Source organism: Chanodichthys erythropterus, chromosome 23 (assembly GCF_024489055.1).
Source record: "Chanodichthys erythropterus isolate Z2021 chromosome 23, ASM2448905v1, whole genome shotgun sequence".
Classification (NCBI taxonomy): domain Eukaryota; kingdom Metazoa; phylum Chordata; class Actinopteri; order Cypriniformes; family Xenocyprididae; genus Chanodichthys; species Chanodichthys erythropterus.
Window position 1 is genome coordinate 32,351,408 of NC_090243.1, and position 27,267 is coordinate 32,378,674.

At 39.1% G+C, this 27,267-nt stretch overlaps 1 protein-coding gene across 4 annotated transcripts in view; it reads left to right on the forward strand.

Annotated features, from left to right (window-relative positions):
* The window catches only part of gnal (guanine nucleotide binding protein (G protein), alpha activating activity polypeptide, olfactory type), a 213,864-nt gene that overhangs the window by 14,455 nt on the left and 172,142 nt on the right, over positions 1-27,267 (forward strand). For 2 of the 4 annotated variants that reach the window (XM_067377815.1, XM_067377816.1), the window contains exons 1-4: positions 13,382-13,800; positions 13,984-14,056; positions 14,780-14,834; positions 14,968-15,087. In XM_067377815.1, the coding sequence (XP_067233916.1) occupies positions 13,662-13,800; positions 13,984-14,056; positions 14,780-14,834; positions 14,968-15,087 (387 nt within the window). In that variant the 5' untranslated portion in view covers positions 13,382-13,661. Of the gene's footprint in view, positions 1-13,381; positions 13,801-13,983; positions 14,057-14,779; positions 14,835-14,967; positions 15,088-27,267 lie in introns of those variants that run through there. The other 2 variants (XM_067377813.1, XM_067377814.1) reach the window with 1 other exon arrangement.

Genomic DNA, 27,267 nt, shown 5'->3' on the forward strand with positions numbered 1-27,267 from the left:
CTTTTGAATATTGCCAGGGATTCTGCATTTCTGCATTCTGCATTCCGGATGAAGGCAGGAAGATCGTTCCACCAGCATGGAACAGTAAATGAGAATGTTCTGGAGAGTGACTTTGTGCCTCTCTGTGATGGTACCACGAGCCTTCGCTCCTTTAGTGAGCATAGGCTTCTGGTAGGGAGGGTGCAGAGCCTGTGGTAGATCTGTAAGCAAGCGTCAACACTTTGAACTTGATGCGAGCAGCAAGTGGTAGCCGGTGCAGAGAGATGAAGAGAGGTGTGATGTGGGTTCTTTTGAGCTCGTTAAAGACAAGACGTGCTGCAGCATTCTGAATCAATTGTAGAGGCTTGATTGTGCATGATGGCAATCCAGCCAGAAGAGCATTGCAGTAATCAAGCCTAGAAATGACCAGGGCCTGGACAAGAAGTTGTGTTGCATGTTTTGTTAGAAAGGGCCTGATTTTCCTGATGTTGTATAGTGCAAATCTGCATGACCGAGCTGTCTTCGCAGTGTGGTCTTTGAAGGTCAGTTGGTCATCAAGGATTACTCCAAGATTTCTGGCTGGATTTGATGGGGTAATTGAAAATGTACCTACAGTGGCAATCCAACGTTTGGGAACCCCTTGCAGAATCTGTGAAAATGTGAATAATTTTATCAAAATAAGAAAGATCATACAAAATGCATGCTATTTTTTTATTTAGTACTGCCCTGAGTAAGATATTTTACAAAAATATGTTTATATATAATCCACAAGACAAAAATAAATAGCTGAGTTTATTAAAATGACCCCATTCAAAAGTTTGGGAACCATTGGTTCTTAATACTGTGTGTGGTTACCTGGATGATCTACGACTGCTTTTTTGTTTTGTGATGGTTGTTCATGAGTCCCTTGTTTGTCCTGAGCAGTTAAACTGAGCTCTGTTCTTTAGAAAAATCCTCTGCAGATTCGTCAGATTAAAATTATTCACATTTTCACAGATTCTGCAAGGGGTTCCCAAACTTCCGCATGCCACTGTAGCTGGATGTGAAATCATGCTTTAGAGTCGGACTGGCAGGGAAGATGAGAAGCTCAGTCTCTGCCAGGTTGAGCTGCAGATGGTGTTCTTTCATCCATGCCGAGATGTCCGCCAGACAGCTTGAGATTTGTGAATCTACTGTGGGATCATCTGGATGGAATGAAAGGAAGAGTTGTGTGTCATCAGCATAGCAATGGTAGGAGAAACCATGTGCCTGTATGATGGAACCAAATGTAGAAGAGGAGGGGTCCAAGAACTGAACCCTGAGGAACCCCATGGTCACTTGATGAGCTTTGAATACCTCCCCTCTCCAGGCAACCCTGAAAGACCTACCTGTGAGATAGGATTCAAACCAGTGAAGTGGAGTTCCTGGGATGTCCAGTGATGAAAGGGTGGACAGAAGGATCTGATGATTCACTGTGTCAAAGGCAGCAGATAGATCGAGCAGAATGAGAACTGATGATTTGGAATCATCTTGCTTGCTTCAATCCCACAACAGGATGTAGTGATGGATCACTGTGCTCCACTAAGTTCACTCCTATTGGTTTTTGCTCCCAAAAGTCACTCATCACACTTAATTTTGCATAAAGTTAAACCTATACTTTTACCTATACTCAACTTTTTCACGTCGCTGAATGCCTACATTCTGTCGCCAAAATATAATGTTGCTTATGTTTCTGGAAATCGCCAGCTCTCTATTGAAATTAATGGGATCATGTCACTTTGTCACAGGTAGTGTGAGGGGGCTTCATTGGTGGAGCTAGAAAGAGGCTGCTCACTGCAGAGCCAGTGGGTCGAGCTGGACGTCCAGCTCCCCCTCTCTGGGCATAATGGCCACACTCTATGCACACTCAAACCCTACCCATAACCCTATCCCTAAACATAACTTGGTAACACCAGTGATTTCAAAACCACAGGTTTGAGAAAATACTCAGCAATCATGTTGACTTATGAATTTGCACATGGTTTGTCTTAAAGCATGTTAAAAACACCAAATAGGCATGATTTTGATTTTCACCACAGGGGGACTTTAAGCTCCACACCTTGGATACACAGAGATGGAGCTGGACTAGGTCAAGATCCACCTATTTGGATTTGCAGTGAGCTCCACTTGGCTTTCAATTGAGATGTGAACTTTTCCCCATTTAAGTCATGGGTGTCCTGTAGGGCCACTGTCCTGAAGAATTTAATTCCAACTTGCCTCAACACACCAACTTGGATGTGTCTGGTATGCATAGTAAGACTTTGATTTGCTGGTTCAGGTGTGTTTGGAGCTAAACTCTGCAGGACAGTGGCCCTCCAAGAGCAGGATTGGACACCACTGATATAAGTCAAATGTATGAGGATGCAACCAACTAGATCAGGGGTTCCCAAACACATTCCTGGAGCCTCCCCAACACTGCACATTTTGCATGTGTCTTTTGTCTGACACACTCATTTCAGCTTTTGGAGTCTTGACTAATGAGCTGATGATCTGAATCAGGTGTGTTTGATTAAGGAGACATGGAAAACATGCAGTGTTAGGGTAAGCTCCAGGAATGTGTTTGGGAACCCCTGAACTAGACCGATGCTGCGTTCCAATTCGCCTACTTATACTACGCCCTAAAAGTATGTACTCTTTCTGTGAACAAAAAGTACTTACTTTTGAGCAAAAGAGTAGACAAGCTTTGGGACATACTAACACGTCATACAATCGCGTCTTTTCTCTCTGTCGCATCCAGTCACCGTAAACTGCCCTGTCAATCATCTTACATCCTCCACATTTCATTTAGTTAATTTCCTACCGTATCGGAGAGAAATGCAGCACGTTGATCTGCAGCCGCGAGTCTTTCATGTGGAGAACTGTCCTCATATTTATGCATAATGATGCATTTAAAAGTTAATGGCCATTCGGATCTTTATAAAAGTCCACATTGGTATTTGCAGATGAAAAATAACACGGGTAACATTAAATATATATTTTCTATCAGGTTAAAATGATTATTAGTCACTCAAATCTCTCAGCGTCGATCGCGCGTATCCGCCATGTTTTGTAGTTTTTTAACACTTTTTACTCGTGTTTGTAGTTCTGAACTGAATCCTCGTCCAATGCGCAATGGGTTGTGGGCAATATTAGCCTTTATAGTGTGCACGGATCCACACTTCGAAAATCTACCGGAAATAGTAGACCATCCGGGGACTTTTGGCATACTCTTTTCAACATACTATGCTTTGGGACACACTTATTTTAATCTCACATACTATTTAGGATGGATAGTATGGACATTGGAACGCAGGGCATGTATTCTGTCTTCCTAATACAGGCAGCACTGTAAAAAAATAAAAATAAATATAAATAAATAAAAAAGTCAATAAATAAATAAACAAACAAATAAAATTGCTGAGTTGAGTTGTTGCCTTAAACTTTAAGTACAATCAACAAAGTACAATAAACTGACTGAAATAATATTAATCTTGTATATCTTATAAAAAAAAAAAACATGTAGAATTTGCTGAATTTTGATTTAAAGTTAAAGTAATGTAAAAAAAAATGTCATGACTTATTGATCATATAATTTTTTACATGGAGTGTATACATTAATGGCAGACTAAATTCAATAACTTTGATTATATATTGTGACAAGGATTCTGTTTCACTAAACATATTTACTTAACTGTAACATGATTGGATTGACATGATTTCCATAGAAATCATGTTCCGACCTAAAAGGGCACTTTCACTTTCACGATTCAAAGTGAATGCACAGGAAGCGATTCGCAAATCAATGCAGAGTTGTGTTTATGGCATAAAACAAATTTGTGAAATTAATTCATTTTTGTGAAACTCCTAACGTATATTTGTGAATCTCTTTATATTTATTTATGGACAGTTATTATTTATTTATAATAACGGAAGGATTTTAACCAAAAAATTAAAGCCCATATACCGCCTCCTAGAGTTCATGACCACCCACAAAAGTGTGAGGAATAATTTATATAATTAAATGTTTCTAAACAAACCACCCATAAACACTCCCCAGATATAGTAAAAACACCAAAACGGCTGAGAATAATGTACCATAATAAAGAAAGAGATCCAATAATTGCAAATTCTGCCATATCTAATGTCCACCAGAGGGAGACTCAGGCTCTTTATCTGTAAAGCCAGAGATTCCATTCTGCATATTAGTCTCAAATCATATACAGTAGTGTCAGTACCCATCATTTGCATTAATTGGACACTATTCGTGGCCTTGGAACTCTTTAAGATGAATTTTGCATCTAATTTTCATATATTTTACATTTAAAAATCTTCCCATTGTTCTAGCTAGTGTTCACTTCTGTGTATCCTGGTGCGATAAGAATCATCCTCCAAACATTCAGAACATATATCATAATGTATGTGCTGGCATTTGAAGGCATTAACAAACAGTAAACTTGCATTAGTTTGGATGATTAAGAAGATACTTTGCCACATAAATATTTCATTATGTCCATGCGTTTCAGCACTCTTTACATTGGACAAATGCTGTAGTAGGGACTGGAGGTGGATAATGTTGTCATTAAAAAGTTTATTTATTTAATTTCAATTTTATTACTAGCCTCCTTTTTATTGTTACATCACCGTTTCACCATATGCAGCTGTCTTTATTTTTAGTTATACACAGTGTTGTGCTGTAGACAATGTTATGCAAAGTAAAAACGTAGTTTGCATGGCATCCATCTTATTTGCAATGTGCCATTATCCCCCAAGACATAACTGACATTAGTTTTGGAGCACTGAAACTTTAGCTTGTTATCAACACAGACTATCTTCTGAGGCCTGTTCCATAAAATGTGCTATGAAAATTGTGGATTACAGTCTGAAATCTGACTTAAATTAACCTAAAAAATCAGTCTGGGTTAAAGCAGTTCCATAATGGACAATTTAAGTTCAGACATTCCCACTATTTTGACCCAGGTTCAGTGAGTCAAGATCATCTGATGTGCACACTATTCTTAAGCAGCCCTAAAGGTCGATCATGGATCAAATCAATCCACCAAAGCAAACAGCATATATATTTTGTGCTGTTTAATGTGTGAGACGTGGTGTTTTCCTCAGTGCATAACTTAAATTTCACAGGTTTCATCGTCCATCTGTAAATGTTGGAAAGTCATGGAAAATTTCCATTTTGCTGTCATGAGTATGCAAGGCTTATGCAAGCGAATCTCCACTGAACTTCACAGTGAACCAGCGCTGCTGTGCACATGCTCAACAAATGGAGATCAATAATTCTGACTAAAATATACATTTTGCTAAAATATGTGTTGTTGGACATTAAATGTGGCTTATGTAGAATTTTAAAACTACAAGTATATGTATTTTATGATAGCAGTATCTCTAAAGGAACTATATTGTAATGGGGTAAATCAAATGTAGGCTAATATAAGCCTAATTACAAAGCTCAGATGAGTTAATGTGTGCTCCTCTTACCAGTTAAAATTTCATCTGTGCTTTTGTTATCATTGTTTTCATTTTTCATTTAGTGATTTTAACTTCTCCTTAAAAAAGCATTTTTGTAGATTGTAATTTTCTAATGTTCTACTAATAACCATAAAAGGTACTACAGCTGCCATAAACAAAACCAGAGAGAAATGTCTTCATATATTTAAAACAATCTCATTCAATCTTGGCACAATACATTCAAAGAGTCGGTAAGAAAAGAAAACCTATAGGCTTATAAACACTTGATATTATACAATATAATTAAACATTTTGTAGGTCAATTTTAACTGAATAAGTTGTCAGAGTGACTGAGCTTAAAGGTGGGCTATCCAATTTTTCAACTACGTCGTTGAACACTGTTGGTATTTGAAATCAACCCAAACAAATCCACCCCTCTCTTCATTGCTCCGCCTCCAAAATCACACTCCAATTCTAACCACCCTGCTCCAAGTCGGTCTCGAACCCCGACCCAATCACTGCTGACATGTGAGGCAAATGCACTATCAATGACGCTAAACACCACATTCTCTCACAATCTTCAGTGTGCAGCACCTCACTTGTACAACTCTCACTATCTGGCCAGTGTTACAAATACAATACAAGAGTGGATGTCTGTGTGTCACAACTGACATGCAACAAAATGCTTCATGAAAAATAAAGCGCAGTTGATGAACGAACAACAAGGAAGCACAAAAAATGAACGTACAGTACATAAGAGCACAGCAGCCCCAGACAATCTACACTCAAACTCACATGAAAAGTGGGTTCAAAGCAGCCTATTTTCATGCCTTCCTGCTTAACTCTCTCCAGCGCTGGAAAGCTTATCTAAAATTAACACAGGTCCTAAAGCGCTTGCCCATTCATAAACCTTCATTCCTGTGATATTCTTTTGAGCTCTTTTGTATTGTGTCTCATCATTTCTCTTTTTGCGTTTTTTATTTTTTATTTTCAAATCTCCCTCTTGCTCATTCTGTCTCCTTGACCGTCATACACCCCCTAATGCTGTTTAGACGTTTGTTTTTGGACTAACATCCAAACAGTGTATTTGAAAAAACGGATACCCCACCTTTAATCTATGATAAATTTGCTTTATGGATCAAAATCATATGTCAGGCTAACTAAAAATAAAAAAGCCTAACTTATTTTCTAAACTTGGTTTATGGAACAGGTATCTGTTCTCTTTTGACCTCAAAAAGAAAACTGATGCCAGGTGTCATACAGGAAGTCTCCCAGTGTATTTATAAGTCTAAATGAACCTAATTACAAAAGTTCTTGTGGTTCTGTATGTTGGCTTTAGGCAGTGAGTTCAAAACAGCCTACTATTGTAATATTTTTGTTGAATTATGTCCTTGAAATTTAAACTTCATTATCATATTTTAGTTGGCTGTTGGATAAACATATAAACACAAAATACGATCCTGGCATACATTAAGACTAGAGTGAAATGTATAATTAGCAGTGTTTCTTAAAAATAGCTTATTTTCATAAATAACATGTTGGGGAAAGATGTCGCGTCATTTATATGTTTTAATTTAATACAATGTATTACTATTTTATTAAAATTTATTTTGGACAAACTAATGTTTTTTTTAGTATATTTGTATATTTATTTAGGATGTTACCTTTTCCATTTTTGCTATTTCATGAATTTCATGTTTCATAATTGTTGCCAAATGGCAGGTTCTGATAGTGACAACTTACCAACATAGTGGTAAAAACTTAACAATAACCTATATAGTGTGACAGCAAGCCCTGCTATCATTATCACTTTTTTTTTCAGTACAGAAATTGACATCTACCATGAGATATGTGCACTAGAGTAAAAGTGTTACAATTAACCTTGTTTGCCCAGAAGAATAATAAAAGGTAGAATGAAAACAACATGTCTCTTTTTGTTTGTTTTGGAAACACCAGTAATGTACCCAGGTCTCGTCCACCCGGCCCTCCTCGAGTCCCGCCCCAGGGGCGGGGCAGGGCGGGAATGGCCATTTTTCCTATGCAGCTCCCAGAGTCCCGCCCAGGGGGGCAGGACTGGCACCAGCCGGGTTGGACGCGGCTCCTGTGTCTCCGCTCTCTCCACGCCAATCGTCTAATCCACCCTCTGCCACTGGAGCGGCGGGGAGGTCTGGGCCGGCCTGTTGGCGTTGCGGGGACCCGGGCCATTTCGTGGACAGGTGTCCTGTGATGGAGGTGGGAACAATGGTCCGGGTCCCGGATGTCCCGCAGGCTGCCCCTGGTCAAGCTGGGTGGTACCAAATACCTGTGAGTATCGAGGGGGGTACCTATCAGGCATTGGTGGATTCAGGATGTAACCAAACCTCGATCCATCAAAATCTGATACAATCCGGGGCATTGGATAATAGCCGCGTGGTTAAGGTGAAATCAAGAGACTTATTCTCTCGGAGCGCGATGACTTTCCCCTGGAGCAGTCTCAGGACGAGACGCTGAAACGTGCGTTTGAACAGGTCAGTACCATCGAAGGTCAGCCTCTCCATCCTGGACAACTGCTTACCTATCCATATTTTGCAATTATAAAAAATAGGTTGTATCGAGTGACACAAGACGCTCAGACAAAAGAGGATACAACCCAGTTGTTAGTTCCTAGGAGCCGCAGGGAAATGCTTTTTCAAGCGGCTCATTCTAATCCGATGGCGGGTCATTTAGGACAGGTAACTACACTAAATCGCCTCATGACCCGATTTTTTTGGCCGGGCATTCACGAGAATGTGTGCAGGTGGTGCGCGGCTTGTCGCGAATGTCAGTTGGTAAATCCACCGGCCACTCCAAAAGCGCCTTTGCGCCCCCTCCCATTAATGCAGGTCCCCTTCGAGAGAATTGGCATGGACCTCATCGGGCCATTAGAGCGATCAGCAAGAGGACATCGTTTTGCATTGGTCATTGTGGATTATGCAACACGATATCCAGAAGCAGTGGCTCTCCGCAACATTTCCGCTAAGAGTGTTGCTGACGCACTGTTTTCTTTAATCTCCCTAGTGGGGATTCCTAAGGAAATCCTCACTGATCAGGGCACGGCGTTTATGTCACGGACTTTACGCGAACTTTACGAATTATTGGGCATTAAATCGATTCACCCACAAACGGACGGGCTGGTCGAACGGTTTAATCGCACGCTTAAAACAATGATTCGCAAATTCGTTCAGGAAGACGCCAAAAATTGGGACAAGTGGTTGGAACCCCTGTTGTTCGCTGTGCGAGTGGTCCCGCAAGCCTCCACGGGGTTTTCCCCCTTCAAGCTTCTCTATGGTCGTCAGCCCAGAGGGGTGTTAGACGTCATTAGAGAGGCTTGGGAGGACGGACCTTCTCAATCTAAAAACGAAATTCAGTATGTGCTGGACCTGAGAACAAAACTCCACACTTTGGGGCGGCTATCTATGGAGAATTTGTTACAGGCCCAGGACAAACAGAGCCGGTTGTATAACAGGGGGACCAATTTGCGTAAATTTGCATTGGGAGATAAAGTGCTTGTATTACTCCAACGTCAAGTTCAAAATTACTTGCAAAGTGGCAAGGGCCGTTTGAGGTCACACGGCAAGTTGGAGAGCTCGATTATGAGGTAATACGCTCAGATAGAAGAGGAGCACGTCAAATTTATCACCTCAATCTCCTGAAAAAAAATGGAATGAGGCAGAATCAGTGATGCTGGCGACGGTCATTAGCGGAGAGGATAATCTCGGGCCAGAGGCGAATATAAAACAACAATCTCTCGCACTGGCCCCAGGGGGAGATCATCTCTCGCCCTCCCAGCTCATTGATTTAACCAAATTACAGGCAGAGTTTGCTGACGTGTTTTCTCCCCTACCTGGCCGTACAAACCTTATTCAGCACCATATCGAGACAGAGCCGGGCGTGGTGGTTCGCAACCGGCCATATCGCTTGCCTGAACACAAGAAAAAAGTAGTTCAGGAAGAATTAGGTGCGATGCTTGAAATGGGGGTAATAGAAGAATCCAACAGTAACTGGGCGAGCCCGATAGTTTTGGTTCCTAAAACGGACGGCTCGGTCCGGTTCTGTCTGGATTATCGCAAGGTGAATGCTGTGTCGAAATTCGACGCATATCCAATGCCACAGGTTGACGAATTGCTTGACCGGCTTGGTACGGCTCGTTTTTATTCGACACTGGACTTAACAAAGGGTTATTGGCAGATCCCCTTGTCTCCATTATCCCGAGAAAAAACAGCTTTCACAACGCCGTTTGGATTACACCAATTTGTTACACTTCCGTTCGGGCGGTTCGGGGCACCGGCTACCTTTCAGCGGCTGATGGACAGGGTTTTACGGCCCCATGCGGCATATGCGGCTGCCTATCTAGATGACATCATCATATTTAGTAATGACTGGCAGCGGCATATACAGCATTTGAGGGCGGTCTTGAAGTCGCTGAGGGGAGCCGGGCTCACGGCTAACCCGAAGAAGTGTGCAATTGGGCGCGTGGAAGTAAAGTATCTGGGCTTCCACTTGGGGCATGGACAGGTGCGTCCCCAAATTGATAAGACGGCAGCAGTTGCGACCTGTCCGCGCCCTAAGACCAAAAAGGAGGTGAGACAGTTCTTGGGGCTGGCGGGATATTAAAGAAGGTTAACCTAATTATTCGGACCTCACCAGCCCCTTGACTGATCTTACTAAAAAGGAGGCACCAGATACGGTCCAGTGGATGGAGCTGTGTCAGCAGGCGTTTACCCAAGTAAAGGCTGCTCTGTGTGGCGGGCCGTTGCTTCACTCTCCTGATTTCTCTCTCCCTTTTTTGTTGCAGACTGACGCGTCGGACAGGGGGCTGGGTGCTGTCCTGTCCCAGGAGATAGAGGGTGAGGAACGGCCGGTGCTGTACATTAGTCGTAAGCTCTCTAAGAGAGAGACTAAGTACAGCACCGTGGAGAAGGCGTGTTTGGCCATCAGGTGGGCTGTCCTCACCCTCCGCTATTATCTTCTGGGACTGGAATTCACCCTCTGTTCGGACCATGCCCCTCTGCAGTGGCTCCACCGTATGAAGGATACCAATGCGCGGATCACCCGTTGGTATCTAGCTTTACAGCCTTTTAAATTCAAGGTGGTCCACAGGCCGGGTGTTCAGATGGCTGTGGTCGATTTCCTCTCCAGAAATGGGGGCGGTGGGGGTATGTGGCAAGGGGGGCGTGGTTTAGCGGAATCTGCAGCGGGAGAGAGAGGGAGGAGACGCGCGGTGTCTGAGGGGATTAGACGCAAATGATAATCACCTGTTTCTTGTTTCAGTAATTGGCGTGGAGAGAGTATTTAATGCCAGGAGAAACAGGAGCCGAGAAGCGAGAGAGAGAAGGACTGCTGGCTGTTTCCCCCACTCCTGGATGTCTGTTGCTGGAGTGAACTGTGGACTTACTTTGTTTGTTTTTGTGCGCATCTGCACGTTGTTTTTGATTCTTTGTTTGCCTACAATAAACAGCCAGTAGTCACCGCTGACCCTGTCCTCTTCCCTCCTTATTTACGAACTCTGTTACATATGGCAAAGGCATTTCAAAGTGCCACTTCCTGCTGCCAACAGGTGACGCTTTGACCGTAACTGAATGTTGCCATGTAGATGTCTTTAGGCCAGGACTATTATCAAACATGTGAAGTTTGGAGCAGATCAGACATTGTATGCCTGAGTTAAAACAACTTCCTGTTTCATGTTGTTAATCGAATACATTAGCACTTAGCCAAGTGTTGCATGATTTAATGTGTTTGGTACTTCGTGGCATATTGAAATGTGTTTCTGGGAGGGAATTACAGTGTAAAGCATGCCATTTCCTGTTGTCAGCAGGTGGCGCTATGACTAACTGAATTTTGGCATGTAGATGTCTTTAGGCCAGGACTCTTATCACACAGATCGGACATTGTATGCTTGAGTTACAACAGCTTCATCTTTCATGAAGTATCAGGCTGCCACGAACACGCACTTCAGCAAAAACTCAAGATCTTAGCAATTTAAAGGTGCCATTGAACGTTTTTTTACAAGATGTAATATAAGTCTAAGGTGTCCCCTGAATGTGTCTGTGAAGTTTCAGCTCAAAATACCCCATAGATTTTTTTAAAAATTTTTAAATAATATTTTTAACTGCCTATTTTGGGGCATAATTAGAAACGTGCGGCGATTCAGGGCTGCTGCCCCTATAATTGCTCACGCTCTCCGCCCCCCCAGAGCTCCCGACTCTATCATTGCATAAACAAAGTTCACACAGCTAATATAACCCTCAAAATGGATCTTTACAAAGTGTTCGTCATGCAGCATGTCTAATCGCGTAAGTATGGTATTTATTTGGATGTTTATATTTGATTCTGAATGAGTTTGATAGTGCTCCATGGCTAACGGCTAATGCTACACTGTTGGAGAGATTTATAAAGAATGAAGTTGTGTTTATGCATTATACTGACTGCAAGTGTTTAAAAATGAAAATAGCGATAGCTCTTGTCTCCGTGAATACTGTAATAAACAATGGTAACTTTAACCACATTTAACAGTACATTATCAACATGCTAACGAAACATTTAGAAAGACAATTTTCAATTCAATGGCACCTTTAAATGATGTTTTATTAACAAAATTCGGGAGGAGCAACGTTCAAACAATCTGACTAATCATCACGTCATCTCGGCCAGCTGTCAGCAATCAGTAATCAACATATCTACCCAATCAGCACGAGTGAAAGCATATATATAAGACATGGTCGACTCACCTATATTCCTCGACAGTTTAACAGCATCCCTCCACCACCCCGTCTCCTCACACTTGCACTGGTTACTTTCCAGAATACTAACCCGGTGGGGGGTGGGGGTGGGGGGGGGTGGAGTCCATGGGTTCGAGCCCTCTCCTCGGACAGCACGCCAAATACGCATACTATGCATACTATTTACTATCTGATTATTTGTAAGTGTGAACTCGTGAATGTCACTAAGGCCTTAAGATTAGACTTAATATGAGGTGGGTCTGGTTAAATCTCTATGAGGAGTTAATCACAGTGCAATACATGTAATTTTCTGTTGCCCGCAGATGGCGCTATGACTGTAACTGAAAATTGGCATGTAGATGTCTTCTGGCCAGGACTCTTATAAAGCATGTGAAGTTTGGGGCAGATCGTTGTATACCCGAGTTACACCAACTTACAAAACTACTCAATCTACTCAATTTATCGTTGCAGAGGCCTTTAGATTACACTGACCAAACATGATGTTGATCTGATTAAAGCTCTAGGAATTCGTTAAAGTACAACGTCTGGCATAAATGGCAAAAACTGCACAAATTTTGCAGAGAAAATTCAAAATCCTGTTGGGTTTTCAGATTTTGCACCCAGGGACTTTTTTTGTAGGTATTGGGCTGTTACATGTATGTGAATTTCATAGCGTGAAGGGCGCTTAATTGAAATTTTGTAGGTGGCACTATTGAGCCCATTTTGCCACACCTAATTCTGAAACCCATATCAGATGTAAATTTTAACCACTTCTGACGCATGTGCAAAGTTCCATGAGTTTTCGAGCATGTTTAGGCCCTCAAAAATGCGATTCATTTTGGAAAAGAAGAATAATTGACCGAGCAATTACAATAGGGTCCTCAAACCATCGGTGCTCGGGCCCTAATAAAACTGGAATGGCTATATATTGTTTTGTTTTTTTTTGTTTGTTTTTTTTATATTTTGTTTTGTTGTGAAGTGTTTGTTGTGGACAATTCTGTAATAAACTCACTTATGAATGACGCCTTTAATGATGAATGATTGCATAAGCTTTAAATGCAGTGATATTTGGGATATAAGAGGCTGACCTGGGATCAGCAGGTTGAGTGTGGAGTGTCACTTCCTGTAAGTGCAGAGAGAGGCAGTGCTGAGTTAAAGACACAAACACAGACACATTACAGCAAAAAAAAGCGAGCGAGCGAGAGAGAGAGAGGGAGAGCGAGAGATAAAGAGAGGCAGAGACAGATGATCTGAGCTTCCGTCGCTTCATGTCTGATTTTCATACATTGATCATGAATATATCGAGGATATCCGACTGAATCTGTCGCTCGGGTGTGTGAAGAGGTCATAACGAAACCTTTTTTTCCGTGGCGCACGGATTTCTCGCTCTGTTTATCAGCCTGATCAATTTTCAATAATCCATTATAGGAGATATTTGAGATATAATTATTATTTATTGTGTGTTTGCGGAGTAAGAGGCTTTTGAACATGGGATGTTTGGGCAACAGCAAGACAGAAGATCAGCGCATCGACGAGAAGGCGCAACGAGAGGCGAATAAAAAGATCGAGAAACAGTTACAGAAAGAGAGACAGGCATATAAAGCCACACATCGCCTGCTCTTATTAGGTAAGATAGGAATCTATAACTGATACATTAATAACAAGCAGATATGTGTCAGCATCATCTGATCAGAGATATGGATATCTTCATCATCATCATCATCATCATGGATCATTTCTTAACGGCCCTGGAAGAGCTCATATTTAGGCTATATATTATCTCATGACTTTTTTTTTCTATGATTTTAAGGCGCTGGGGAATCCGGGAAGAGCACTATAGTCAAGCAGATGCGGATCCTGCACGTCAACGGCTTTAACGCAGAGTGAGTGTGTGATTATTTAACGTTATTTACTGACACTGGGCCTTTACTGTGTTTATTATAACGGATGCGGCATCCATGTATGTTGAAGATGTTAGAATGTTGACGGGCTTCAGATGTACGCCTCTGCGTCCGGTGCGTTTTTATGGCTGTCGCTAAACCCAGTGAGCTGCCTACCTAGACAGCATTTTTGGGCATCATAGGCGTGTGCAGCATTTTTGGGCCTCATTTTTGATCATCATAGACGCATGCAACATTTCCGAGTCTCAAATTTGAGCGCCCACCTATACAGCAATTTGGTATATAGGTGTGTGCGACATTTTTCAGCATCAGTTTTTAGACTGCGTACATAGACAGCATTTTTGGCGCATGCAGCATTTTTGGATCTCATTTTTTGGGCTGTTTATCTAGACAGTATCTTTGGGCCTTATCTCAAAGGCAAATAAAACAATAAGATAACTAAATTTTATATAAGAGTTATGTGCTGTTATTTCAATGTTCACTATCATGATGAGGTCACACTGTGTGCAGAATGTGCTCTGTTGTGGCTTATGACACCTTATAACCACATTTTGGCCTTTGATAAGGCCCACCTTTGAGTAATATTTGAGTCACATTCCTAATTTATGGAGAATATATTATTATATTATGACACTACTAATTTTGAGATTATATCATTCATTCTTTAATGACCGTTTCATCCTATTTTCCTCCTCTTCTGCTCAGAGAAAAGAAGCAAAAAATCTTGGATATCCGGAAAAATGTTAAGGACGCCATTGTAGTAAGTTATTTCTGCGAATAAAAATTGTTTCCAGTTTAATGTTTTTGTTTGGTTTCCATCAGTCTAGCTGATTAGTTTGATCTAATTTATCCCATGTTCATCCTGCTTTTACATCTATGTTTCTATTTTCCAGACGATAATATCTGCTATGAGCACCTTAACACCCCCTGTGTCAATCGCCAACCCGTCCAATCAGCCTAGAGCAGAGTACATCAAAAGTATAGCTCCACTCTCAGACTTTGACTACACAGAGGTAAGACACTGCATCCGAATCTGTTGACATAAAAGTTTCTGGAAAAGTTGAATCTGGAAGATATAAAAGTATTTTTTAAATGGGAAATTGATGTCACATCATTGGACAGAAACCTGGAATGACTGATTACATTGCAGGGTCTGAAGGGTTACTAGGAAGCTACGGGCAGGTGAATTTTTATCAGTGTTGCAGCTAAACTCTGCAGGACCTTGTGGTTCTTGTGTTGATTAGACGATAGGTCTTTGTAAGTGTTTCCTCATGGTTGAAGTGGTGCACAAATTCCCCTTTAAATGCGGTCAATGATTCAGGCACGAACTGCATGATTTATTTACTCTAGTAGCAGAGAACTGCTGCCATAGATTCTTATATGTCCTTTGTCAGTGTCTGCTCATGGGAGCTGACATAGATGTTGCCACTCAATAGCTGCTTTTCCATTGTCGGGCCAGGGCGAGCCAGGGCTGGGCTAATAGCCTCATACCTGTAGCACCGAGCCCAAAACCATGCAGTGTTTCAACCGTCGGGCCAGAAGCTTCGCAGCACTTCACTAAAACCCGCCCGCAACACACTGCTCTGGAACAACGTCACACAAACACCAAGAAATGAGAAAACTAATCAGAAAGAAATCACTGGAAAGTGGAAACTTGTGAGATTGCAAAACGAACACAATAAAAATGGCCTCTGTTGGCATTTTTGTTGATTAGGCTACTTAAAGATTTAAAAATCCAAGCATCAAATGTGATACATTGATCATACAAGTGATACATTGATCATAATGAATTAATTTGTGTCAAGATTGCACATTAGTCACAGAAATAAAGTGGTATTCACCATTATTTCACAAAAAGAAAGAGGACAATTCAGTCACGTCTGTCTCTGTTTATTTGTAGTCACAGTATATTTACATTACATTTAGAAAGAATGATCATTTCTACAAAATTTCAACCAAAATATGACCTGAGGAGCTTTAGCACTCTCCAGTGACAGTCCCAACAGTTATATTTTCAGTCAGAGAAACAGAGGAAAGCTCCTGAAAAACCAGAGTTACTTTATTTTATGACATATGTGTAGCTGAATAGACAGACTGATATAAAGAGACATGACGTAAGCTACTGACAGATAAAATAAATACATGATTGTGATAGCCTTTGTTATTTGTCTGATTTCTTCCAGTGGTCATATTTACCACGGTTACTATGGTAATGGTTAGCGCACATAGTCTTTTGCATGCATATAAATATTTCTGCTTTATACGGTGATCAGAATCCACATCAGATCACAAACAGAAGGTATTTCAAATATCGCTGCTGTCTGAAAATGAGTCTTGAGCTAAAATGTTTTTAAGTCTTTAGTGCTGATGTTAGCTGTTAACCTATATGAAATCATCCGTGGTGCTGCCGTCTCCAGACTAAGATAAACTCCGCCTTTGTTCGTAACCAATCCCTCAAGCCCGAGCTGGCCTGCTTTGGACTAAGGTATTCGGCGGGCCAAAAAACCCTGGCTGTTGGCCCCAATCAAGCCCCGGAAGTGACAGTCACTATTTGACTTTTTAACACTATTCACAATGCACACACAAACACACTCTTGTTAATTCTTATCGATAAACGATAAAGAAAAGATTTCTTAAAGGTGCCCTAGATTCAAAAATTGAATTTAGAGTTCAGTACATGGAAATGACATACAGTGAGTCTCAAACTCCATTGTTTCCTCCTTCTTATATAAATCTAATTTGTTTAAAAGATCTCTGAAAAACAGGCGACTCTCAACATAACACCGACTGTTACGTAACAGTCGGGGTGTACGCCCCCAATATTTTCATATGCCAGCCCATGTTCCCAACATTATGAAAGGCATTAGACAAGGGCAGCCAGTATTAACGTCTGATCTGTGCAGAGCTGAATCAACAGACTAGGTAAGCAAGCAAGGACAATAGTGGAAAATGGCAGATGGAGCAATAATAACTGACATGATCCATGATATCATGATATTTTTAGTGATATTTGAAAATTGTCTTTCTAAATGTTTCGTTAGCATGTTGCTAATGTACTGTTAAATGTGGTTAAAGTTACCATCATTTCTTACTGTATTCATGGAGACAAGAGCCGTCGCTATTTTAATTTTTAAACACTTGCAGTCTGTATAATGCATAAACACAACTTCATTCTTTATAAATCTCTCCAACATTGTAGCATTAGCTGTTAGCCACGGAGCATATAGCCTCACACTCATTCAGAATCAATGTAAACATCAAAATAAACACTGTACTTGCGCGATTAGACATGCTGCATGACGAACACTTTGTAAAGATCCATTTTGAGGGTTATATTAGCTGTTTGAACTTTTTTTATGTTGTTTAAGGCAAGCGCGAGCTCTTGGGGCGTGGAGCACCAGATTTAAATGGCCACACACCCTGAATCGGCTCATTTCTAATTATGCCCCAAAATAGGCAGTTAAAAAAATCGATGGGGTATTTTGAGCTGAAACTTCAGACACATTCAGGGGACACCTTAGGGATGATATTACATCTTTTTTAAAAAAGTTCTAGGGCACCTTTAATGGCTTAATTATAAATGAAATAAAAAAAAGTTAATTTGTTTGTAGTCATTGACAATGCCCACATCATTCTCTTTTATGTACTTAACAATAACACACAAGTGAATGATGGCCAACACATTTTTTTTTTTAATTCTTGTAAAATATGAGTCTCCTCCTAACTCCAAAAGCATTTTTTTTTTCAACAGTTTGACAACTGTCCAATAATGATCAGCTACAGAAGATATTCTATGTATAGTGGAATAAGGCATTTAATTAATGGATTAAAGGGTTAGTTCCCTTAAAAATTAAAATTCTGAATTAAATAATTTTTCTTGTCATTCCAACCCCATAAGACCTTTGTTCATCTTTGGAACACAAATGTATATATTTCAAGATTCACTCTTTTTTTTTTTTTTTTTTTTTTAATTCAATGATAGTCCACAGGGGCATGTTCATTCATGTTTATTTGATGCTATAAATTAACTAGTAAGAAAAGATGATCGTTTCACAAGCTGCTTGAGCTGAGGCGCTACAGCAATCTGTCACGACACATTAAAGAGCCACAAAATGTTTTTTATTGTTCAAATTCCTTAAAAATTACACAGTTTGAAAGCTGGGACTTTGTTTAATATTGTAAGTAACCTGCTCTGTCTTGTCTGTCGACGTGCTGTCCGTGTCCTCTTTGCTCCGCAATGTATTTTTCACTCTGTGTGGCATGACAAAAACTATATCCCGGACAAAGCAACAGTAACTAAGGAGGGCAGGTCTTTGCGAAGGGTCAATTGTGCTTTAACGGTTTAAAACCACTTATTTTTAAACTGCAGTGCTTAGCAATGATAAGCTTGCAACCTCACGTGAGCATAACTGCGACAGAGAACCGTGACAATTTCTACCGTTTAATCGTGTATACCAGTTTATTCCCCACCCCTACTTATTATGCTTATTAACACTTTAACATCAAGCACGTCCCTAATTAGTGATCGCCTTTGGAGAGAGGTAGGTTTCTGTGCGTGCACTTTGGCAGTGTGCCAGTCAGCATGAGTGCTGCTGCTGCACAGAGTTCGTTTTCAGGATATATTGTGCTTATAACTCTTTTTAACATCAAGCATGTCCTGCTCTTTATATTCTCATTCATGCATTTAATCACTCTGAATTGTCAATAGTGCATTATATTTACAAACTGCGATATATACGATATAGCAAAGTCTCTAACGATAGACATTTTATTTTGTGGTAACAATATATGTCGTCATATCGCCCAGCCCTAATTAATGTAAATAGTTATGACTAAGTGGATGAAGTGGCTTCATTCAAAATATAGTATTTTTACGACAATGTTATTAATTAGTTAAAATATTAAAACTTTTTGGCCACTCAGCACAGAGCATGGGAACAAACTATATTATATTATATTTTCATTTAGAGGACCTTAATGCATTAAAAGTGAATACAAATTTTGGAAGAACAGCCCTAACATTACAAGATTGCCCTTAAAGGGTTAGTTCACACAAAAATGAAAATTCTGTCATTAATTACTCACCCGCATGTAGTTCCAAACCCGTAAGACCTTTGTTCATCTTCGGAACACAAATTTAGATATTTTTGATGAGACAGCAATTTAACCACCACTGTCAAGGCCCAGAAAGGTAGAGAATGACACAAAAGAGAGGATTTTGTTGAATAAAGTCATTATTTTTGTTTTGTTTTTTTGTGCACAAAAAGTATTTTTGAAGCTTCATAAAATTAAGGTTGAACCACTGCAGTCACATGGACTATTTTAATGATGTCTTTTAGTACCTTTCTGGACCTTGAAAGAAGTGGTTAAATTGCTGTCTATGGAGGAGTCAGATACATCTCAGATTTCATCAAAAATATCTTAATTTGTGTTCTGAAGATGAACAAAGGTCTCACGGGTGTGGAACGACATGAGGGTAAGTAATTAATGATACAATTTTCATTTTTGGGTGAACTAACCCTTTAACATTCACGGGTCCAAAAATTCATACCCTAACCTGACCCGTAAATGTGCTACACAGAACCTACTCGGGCCGACTATTATTTTGAAAGTTGGACCCGGACCTGTGCAGAACCTAAAAATGCCATAAATGTACTACCCGGAACTAATGTATTACCCATCTACTACTATACCCATCTATTATTTGAAAGCTGGACCCGAACCCGGCCGGGAAGTCACAGGCCCGACTGGACCCGATCGGCACCTAGGTCTATTCCACAGCAAATTGCTATTAATAAGTCAATAAACAAGTTGCGAAAATAAAACATTTAGTCTTACCTAATGTTAGTAGCCTTCTGCCTTGTACCTGACTGTGATGCACAATCCTCCTTGCCAAGAAGATCCATCCATGTTATTCCTCTCTTGCCGATTGAAATGCTTAATCCACTCATTATTCCAGCTTTAAAAGTCCACTTGCTGTCACGATGACAAATGTGAATTTGCAGTTTTGCATTTTGTTGTATCTCGAGTCAGCTCATATAATAAAATAACTTTGACTGTTTGCCTTTTTGAACTATAACGATTGCTTATTCAGTGACACTGCGGACTTTTAGCATTACTTATTTGCAAACATTTCTGTGCTTTCTGAGCCGAGTCTGACCAAAACTTTAGATATAACAAGACGGTTCATTCATAATATTATTATAAAAATAGGAGAAAGAAAGTGTGCTCGCATGAGACTGCACATGCAACCTGAAACATAAGCTTTTAAACGCATTTTGAGCATCATAGAAAACATTCATGTGATAGTTCATCTCAGATTGTGCAAGGCTGCAAGCAGTTTTTGAGATTTGAAGTTTGTTTGCATTACTGTTGCACACAATAGGAATAGTAAAACTCGATGATCACGTTTGCTTGCTTTAACTCCGCCCGCTCTGCTTCTGAGGCTGGGGTCGCTTGTGTTTTTTTCACCTTATTTCCCGGCTCATACTTTGCAAGTTACAAAACACACACACAGCGCTGACTGACTCTGAACACGGCCGGGTGATCTCCGAGTCAGATCGGCTCGGGTATACACACAATGTTAAACAGACCCGGGAACCGAAGTAATAGATTGGGACCCAACCCGGACCAGGCTGACCATTTAAAATATAGACTCGAACCCGTATGGGTCCTGGGTCGGGTCCCGGGTTCTCGGGTCTCGGGTCCTCGGATCTCGGGTACTCTTTGTAGACCTTTAAATTTCAGTGTTACCCAAATAAAATATTGTTAATTTACTTAGAGAAGTATTATCTACAGGGAGATGTTTGTGTCAGTAACAAACCATGTGGTAAAACCTTACATTTTGTTTGTGGTTTGTTTAGAATTGGAGGCCTGGTTATAACTGTCTCCATGACCTCACTCCTGTTTGCCTCTGGTCAAATGCAATAAGACCATTTTGAACAGTGAACAGTTTCCATATTTGTCTCATGAACCTCAAAGCAAATATGTCCTCTCATTTGCAAATTTGTTCATTCAAATGGTTGTGGACTCAGTGATGTGGTGTACAAATAAACACTCATAAATACATGTTATGATGATTAAATTATTTATAAACAGATCTTGTGTAATTGCTGATATTTATGCAAACATTTACAGAAGCTTTAGCATTATTTTAGTGTCTTTCATGTACAGTTATCCACAATGGAAAGTCACAGACCATAAGTAAAAAAAACAAAACAAAAAAAAAACTTGCTAGTATTAAGTCTAGACATTATATTAAATATTCACAAAACACTATAGGCCTATTCACTGATATTGCTGGTGAAATTACATAATGCAACATTGTGATTATTGTAATGGTTTTAATGCTGTTTTTATTTGACAATTACGTTTCCTAAAGATCATATCATTAGAATAGTTGGTCATACTTTATCTTAAGTGTCTTTAACTACTAAGTACTTGCGTAAAAAAACAAACAAACAAACAAAAACAAACAAACAACAACAACAGTTCTTACTGTGTTCATGTTGTATTGCAAAACACTTTTGCTGCTATTGAGGTGGGATATGGCAAGTTTAGGCAAGTTAGGGCAAGTTCGGTTGTATGTTAGGTTTAAGGGAGAGACTGAGATTTCCCTTTTCCATGTCAAAGCATTCTGTAATCACTTGGCTCCAGCTTCACTTCGTTTTTTCCATTTAATCAGTAGTGAGAGAAATCCGCTCCGAGTGATCATGTAGCAAGAGAAAACATAGACATTCTGACTTTCAAAAAACCCTCGTCACTTCAGTCAGATCTGCTCTTTGCACCGCTTCCACTTAGCAAATCTAAAAATCTAAAACCAAAGCAATCAAAGTCAAAAATGAGACTTCCCATTGCTGTTATACTCTAAATTATCATATATTTTGTACCGCTGTTTGGTCAATGAAATTGGAGGACCAGAACAAATTGATGAACTGAAAAATTATTATAATTCTTTAATTGTCAGTTTTGTATTCATTACTGAAAAACAACAGAAAAAATATGCCTTAATTATTTAACTTGATGATCTGCATGTAATTTTACTGTAGTTCACTTTTGAATGTTTGAATCTACCTGTTACCGATGGCGGATGAGATCACCATTTTAATTAATTTCTGAATGATTTAATGATACAAGCAAATACTGTTTAAATATACTGTTTGTATGGCCCAATCATATCATGCTATAACGCTTTTCAAAAATAATTTCTTATGGAATGGAGAATATTTCGCATGTAAGAACAGATGTACACGGTCAAAGATTTTAATAGTGAAAGAGCACTATGTAATGCACAAGGCAAGAGTTTCAGCTATCGCTTGTGACAAGTTATGGATGATTTCTTAATAGATGCTTCTTTCAGAGCCAAAATAGTTTGTGTTTAGTAACTAGTGCTACAGGGGAGATGGCATGAGTGTGCACAGCCACGTGTGTGTGTGTGTGTGTGTTTGCTGCTGTTACCTAATTAAAATCTCTTTCTATTGAGTCGCAGAGAGCGGTCGGACTGTCATGAGTTTTATAAGGCTGATTCGATCAGAGTTCAAAAGTGGCAGCCAGCTGACAGAGGACACACACACAAATAGATCTCTTTAACATTATTGGACTCTTTTTCTCAGCTGTTTCATGCAAGATGATGTTGATTATGTCATTGGTACAGATGAGTTCATATGGGCTGTAAACATTGGGCCTCATTCATGAAACATTTATAAATATATAGTTCTGAGTAATTCCCAAGAACTCTCTTCACAAATGCTTTGTAAATATCAGACTTGATAGTTAAAAGTGTGTATATTAATGAATTACAATCATTTGTAAATAGGGCGCATGCACACACATTCATAATTAGCATCAGCCCTGTCTATGAATCAGATATTTAAATTACATGTCCAGGAACGCTGTGGAAACTTCTGGCATCCCTTCTCAGGTTTGGCATAAATGCAAAATACACTAATTGACCATTTGTCTTACAAAAAATATTAAATAAAAAAAAATATATAAAAAAAGTTATATAATTCAAATATTCAATTCCAGTGTGTCCACCTTAGCATTTTTATCCAGCCGAAAAACGTCCAGCTGTGGGCGATTTAGAGTGCTGGAGGCACAGCGTTTTTCCAGCTGAGAATCTTTGGTTACTATGATTAGTGGTTGACCGATATTGATTGTGGCTGATGGCCGATATAAAACCGATACATTTATAATTTATATTTATTTTAATATTTAATAATTTAAAATAAAAAAGATGAAAAATTAATACAAAACAAATCTGTAAAAAAACTGAATTGCACTTTATTGATTCAGCTTTTTGATTCTGAAATCCTATTACAGTATTTTTCACAAATAAAGAAATTGTAAAAAAAAAAAAAAAAAAAAAATGAATAAAAGGAAGTAAACACTGCAAACAACAGGGCATTCAGTAATCAGGGGTGCATTTCCCAAAAGCATCGTTGGTCGTAAGTCCCATTGAACTCTATTGGTAATGACAGAACTTGAGACCATAGTTTGCTTTGGGAAACACACCCCTGGTAAGTTTGTGCACATTAGGAATCATATTTTTTCAGATAAAGACAAGGTAACACTAATTTTATATACAGCACATAGTGCTGGCACAAATTTGACAGAGTGAGCAACTGAATATAGCACAGTTTAGTTTGAAATCAAGGGTTTAAAGTTGATTGTGGGTCTCTGCTCTTAAATGTCTAAATTTTGTTTGAGTTGCAAATGAAAGTTTTTTTTTTGAGGTGTGTATATGAGTTGATATGATGGGGTTTGTGCATGTGTGTGTTTGGGCTGCAGTGCAGTCTCCATTAATTAGGCTCTTTATGTAATGGTATATTGATTTTTGTTAGTAAACATGCTGGCCAAGCGCTGGGCAGATAAGAGTAGAGGGGGTTGTCCATCCTTCTGAACCAAAGCATATGTCTGCCAGAAAAAAAAGCTCAGTGAGGGCGGGATGAAATATTAGTAAAGAATTTTAACCTCATAAATAATCTAAGATAAAAGATAGGCAGTGCATTGTGTTTGTGACACTTTCATAATGTTATACATACTGCAACAGTAAAAACTGGACAAAAGGAGCATGAGATGAATTACTTAATATTGACATTTTTTTGTATTGTAGAATATAAATAACAGTTTAAAAAAATGCCTGTAAATCTAGAGAAATCTTGCTAGATCTGCATGTTGTGTATTTGCAAAGAACTTAAAGGGATAGTTCACCCAAAAATGAAAAATCATTTACTCACCCTGAAGTTATTCCAAACTTGTATGCAGAGATGGGCACATCAAATACATCAATACATCAAAAGGTATTTAGTTACAAATTACAAATACTTATTCATCAAATGTATTTAAATAAAATACAAAATACTTCTATGAAAAAAAAAAAATGTATTTAATAAAAAATAAGTAATTTGTAATTTGAAAACACAAAAATACAAACAAAATTTACATGCAGTCTCACAATTTGAAGTGTGAGAATAACAGTGGAGTTCGATACATGGAAGAGAGAGTTGCTCTCAGTTGCTATTTATAGCCAAAGCATTCGAAAAGTACTAACAACTATTTAACAGTAGCAAGTAAGAAATACAGAATTTGAATAATCAAATGTAAAAACACTGCACAGTCCTCACTGTATGAATTAAATATAGAATGATGATCCTTATAAAGATACTAAAGTTATTCAGTCAGGAGTAGTTAGTGGTTTTGTCTTGTTTGATTAACATTAATGGTAGACAGCAGCAGGTTTATTAGGCTGCTGTCACTTTAGGAATGAACGCACAGACTGAATATACTGACACACATCCAGTTTTAACCCAAATGGTTACATTAGGGATGCTCACATTGATCGTTTAACCGTTAACCGAAAGTAAGAATTTTAACCGATTAATACTATCAGTTAAACGTTTTTTTTTTTTTTTTTTTGCTGCATGGTTAAAGAAAAATATGCTATATATACAAGGGCGTAGATTTGGTTTCAACATTGGGGGGGTTGAACGTATGCTGCCTGTTTGTTTTTTTGTTTTGATTTTATATTAAAAAATAATAACCTGTTTTATGTGTAGTGTTATTGGATAATCTATCTATCTATCTATCTATCTATCTATCTATCTATCTATCTATCTATCTATCTATCTATCTATCTATCTATCTATCTATCTATCTATCTATCTATCTATCTATCTATCTATCTATCTATCTATCTATCTATCTATCTATCTATCTATCTATCAGAACTTTATGAAATGTATGTATAATCATTCATCAAATTCTAACATAACGGTGATTCTAAAAAGAAAGAAATTATGTTAAATATTGAAACCGCCAGTAGGCGGCAGCGATTCGCTTTTTTATTGAGTGAGTGAGTCACTTAAATCGTTCATTCAGCCAATTCGTTCAAAAGTCAGATTAATTTAGGAAGAAAACAAACACCGATGTGAATATTTTTGTCATTGATCATTACAGACACTATTGAAAAATGAACAAACAAAACAGACGGCTGTTTTGGTAACTGGTTACAGTTACACTGATAGTTATGGCTACATTGTAATGGATTAGCTAGCTAAAATATGAGTGTATTACAAAACATTCTCATACCTCCTTCTCAGTACATGCTTTATTCTTTTTAACGGACCAGCGGTTTAATATAGTTGGCTGGGCAGCGGTTCTCTTCATTTTTGGTGCTACCCGCGCTGTCTCATTCAAACAGTACAGCTCCACTCGCGTTGTTTTGGTGAAAGAGCGAGGCGCGTTGGTTGGGCGTTACCAATCGGTTCAATGGAGGGGGAGAATATTTTTGTCTAATTTATTATGACAAACTCATATTTGAATACAAACAAAATTACTGTTACAAAATAAATGAATTCTACATATTTTTCATTTGATCTGCTGTGATTTTCATGTTGAAATATTGGGGGGGTTGTAACTGAAGCATTTGAATATTGGGGGGGTGACCTCCCCCCATCCCCCCCACAAACTACGCCCCTGTATATATACATATATGCTTATTTGTTAACTCGCGGGGCGTTTCACACGTGCCAGACATATTTCGCTAAGCAACAAGCAAAATGAAGCGAGCGAAAAGAAGTTCGACCATTTCGATAGGCACGGGGGACAGGGGGGTCAAGACGACCCCGCACTTTTGAAAAGACAGAAATCGACCCCCGCACTTTTGATAAGGGCTGCTTCAATCAGTCACAATATATCATCTTTTAGCTTAGGATATTTTCTTTCAAATGAGACCATTTTCACGTTTCTGTGAGCTTTCGTTCATAAATAATCAACTGTTTTGTCGCAGATGTGAAGAAGAGGAAATGCGCTCTCGAACAGAGAAACACGCGATCTCCAAGCAATCGATCACAGCGTGCTAACGTTTTAGGACAGGTCGATGGTATATAAATCGTGGCCGAACGTTAGCGTTTGTCAATCAAGCAAAACCGTCCATTCAGAAACCAAGAAATTTGACACTTTAAGGTAAGAGGCTGGTCTCTCAGATTGACGCGCGAGCTGGCTTGACTGAAGTTTTCGTGAGGATTTGTAGTTTATGGACACCGTACACCGTACACCGTCTGTGGTCATAACAAATAGCAGGCCTACCTCAAGGATTGTTATTTTTATTTGACGGAAAAAATGTCTAAAATACCGGTTGTTCAAAGCTTCAATCGATTCACCGTGTTTTTGTTTTGTCATCTTAATTTGTTAAACATTTAAGTGAAAAATATTTAGTGTAGGCCTATTTATTTTATGCCTTTTTATTTAAATTATGCAGGTGCGTGACAATTTGATAATGTGAATCCAGGTTCTGTTGTTTATCTGTTCTATGCTGCTGTTTGCATGTTAAAATAAACCCGTGGAAGACACAGACACTCGTCAATTGTATTTTTTTATTTAATTTCATATATATGTCATATTATCATCATATACGCTATACAATATTATAATCTTATCAGTTAACGGTTAATAATCAGATAACGAGCGTCGGTTGTCGGTCGAGAAATTTAACCGAAATGAGCATCCCTAGGTTACATTAATTTAAGACCTGATTGACTGTGATTTCACCCTCAATTAATCAGAATGTTAATTTTTATTACTTGACCCACCCGTCCGCGGATTACCAGACAGCGCATGTCACGCTTTAGATAGCAAGTCAATTCACAAGTTCTAGCTATTTGTGCTAATCTTCTGTCCTATAATGACATTCA